Source organism: Diceros bicornis, chromosome 4 (assembly GCF_020826845.1).
Source record: "Diceros bicornis minor isolate mBicDic1 chromosome 4, mDicBic1.mat.cur, whole genome shotgun sequence".
Taxonomy (NCBI): Eukaryota; Metazoa; Chordata; class Mammalia; order Perissodactyla; family Rhinocerotidae; genus Diceros; species Diceros bicornis.
This window is the reverse complement of record NC_080743.1, coordinates 56,683,109-56,685,279: the sequence shown is the minus strand read 5'-3', so window position 1 is coordinate 56,685,279 and position 2,171 is coordinate 56,683,109. Positions and strand designations below refer to the sequence as shown.

The window sequence follows — 2,171 nt, the reverse complement described above, 5'->3', positions numbered from 1 at the left end:
AAATTCTCTTAACTCTTTCTATCGTGTCATTCCTACTCCTCCTAGCCTATCCCCCACCCCACGAAGCCTGGAGTGAAAAGTGTGACCACACGTCTTATGAGAAGAGCCTGGCACGCAGTGACCCAAGGCCCTGGAGCCGCAGCCCAGTGACCAGCTTCTTGGGACTATCAGGCTATCCGACGCTCGTCTGAGGGAAAGGGTGTGACTTGTTGAAGGCCCACCAGTTCTTGGCCGCTGGTGAGAAGCCTGGGAGTTCCTATGGCTTTCTGGGAAGGAGACTTTGAGGAGGGGAATGTCAGGAATGGCCCCAACACATTCCTTGGTTGTGTAAGAGCTGCTCCTGCTCCTCCCAGAGACAGAGCTCACCTCTGAGCCCATGCGGGGGACTTCCTATAAAAGGTTTCCTTGGCCCTTCTTCCTCATCCTCTCAGACACCTCAGGAGCCTGAGCTAACTCTGAGTCTGGTCCTGGTAAGTGAGTCTGTGCAAGCCCCAGCGAGGGCTCTGGGTTTATGGAGAAGGACTTGGAGAGTATCCCAGACACGATGGATGAAAGAACAGAACAGGGTGGAAAGGAGCAGCCAAGCGTGGAAGCATAGAGGGAGTTCTGGTGAGAACAGGGATTGCCCTTGGGGATCACAGCTCTTACGGCCTGAGGGAGAGGGAGCAGCTCCTCCAAGCCTCTCTTGATTGTCTTCTGGGCAGATATCACACATGCACTTGATGTGTCTAAAGAGGATGGGCCTGTGTCTAACTGCAAATTCATTTTGTAGGTAGAGGCATGTGGATAAAATGTGACAAAGTGATATTTGTATGCAGTGTACGTTCTATGCATAGAACGTAAATGTCAACTGCACACATTTATAGGACTTTTGCTCTGGAATGAGAGTGTGCTTTAAAAAAAGGTTACTAGCACAGTGGTAATGTTTTGAGAATAGAAAATATTCTTCTTCTATGCTTGATGCATTTCATTTAGTTTTAATTTTATTTTAAGGTTGCTTTAATTCCAGTTGAGATGTCCTGCCAGCAGAACCAGCAGCAGTGCCAGCCCCCTCCCAAGTGCCCACCAAAGTGCGCCCAAAAATGTTCACCTAAGTGTCCCCCAAAGTGCCCGCCCCAGTGCCCAGCCCCATGTCACCCTCCAGTCTCCTCCTGCTATGGCCCCAGCTCTGGGGGCTGCTGCAGCTCTGGGGGTGGTGGCTGCTGCCTGAGCCACCACAGGCCCCATCTCTTCCACCGGCACCGGCACCGGAGCCCCGACTGCTGTGAGTGTGAGCCCTCAGGGGGCTCCGGCTGCTGTGATGGCTCTAGGAGCTGCTGCTGACTTGGGCCCTGAGGAACACTGAGGAGCAACAAAGGAAGAACCAAGTCATTGCGGGCCTGCCCCAACCTAATGCTTTATCCTCACCCCTCTCTTCCTATAACTCACACGTGGAAAAGGTCCAAGGAAATGTGGGATATTTTTATCATAGATATTTGTCTCATCCATGATCCCAATTGTTTACTAGGCTTTCTGAATTTTGCCTGTGATTTTTTCCTGAAGTGACAATAAACCTCTGATTTCCTGCTCACGTTGTGCGTTGGTCTTTATCATTCCTTCTTCCTTTGGGGTCAATTACCAGTGACCTACCCCCTCTTCTCCCCAAACTCAGCAGAATTTTCACTCAAGCTTCCAGCTTCCTCGTTTACTCCTCCATTTGGAGGATCCCCTGAAATCCCAGCCCATCCTTGGCCTTCTTAGGCAGCACTAGCTTCTACCCCCTGCTCCAGTCTGCATGACCCTGAGACCCAAGGGTAATGGAGCTGGGCTCAGAAAGGGACCTCTCCCAGGCCCTGTGGAGAGGTGACTTTCTTCTGATGTCACCTTCTTCTCTTCGCCCTGAGCACTTCTCACCAAAAGGCTCCTCCTGCTCATGGGTCCATGCCCAGGTGCCTCCTTTCTCTGCTCTGTGGATCCATAGACAATTGGTAAAACTCAAGTGGGGATGTTGAAAGAATAGAACCTGAACCTCATGTTTCTTTGCATTACAGATTTTATAGCCAGGGAGAAGAGTGCCTGCTATCCTTCATATTTAACTGTTGCTAAAACGTTATCAGTCTATGATCCTGATTTCCTTTTTCTTCTATTTTGTCTGAAGAGAACTCTAGTTCACACAATTGAATTAACCATAA

General features: G+C 50.0%; 1 protein-coding gene across 1 annotated transcript; it reads left to right on the top strand.

Moving 5' to 3' along the window:
- The first annotated feature begins 1,014 nt into the window (after positions 1 to 1,014).
- Positions 1,015 to 1,323, top strand: LOC131402773 (late cornified envelope protein 2D-like). The gene has a single exon (XM_058537319.1). It carries the CDS (start codon positions 1,015 to 1,017, stop codon positions 1,321 to 1,323), a length of 309 nt encoding a protein of 102 aa, XP_058393302.1.
- The last annotated feature ends 848 nt before the right edge of the window (positions 1,324 to 2,171 follow it).

What these genes read in the sequence shown, in the direction of transcription:
- LOC131402773 (XM_058537319.1), top strand. Translation starts at nt 1,015, where the DNA reads ATGTCCTGCCAGCAGAACCAGCAGCAGTGCCAGCCCCCTCCCAAGTGC.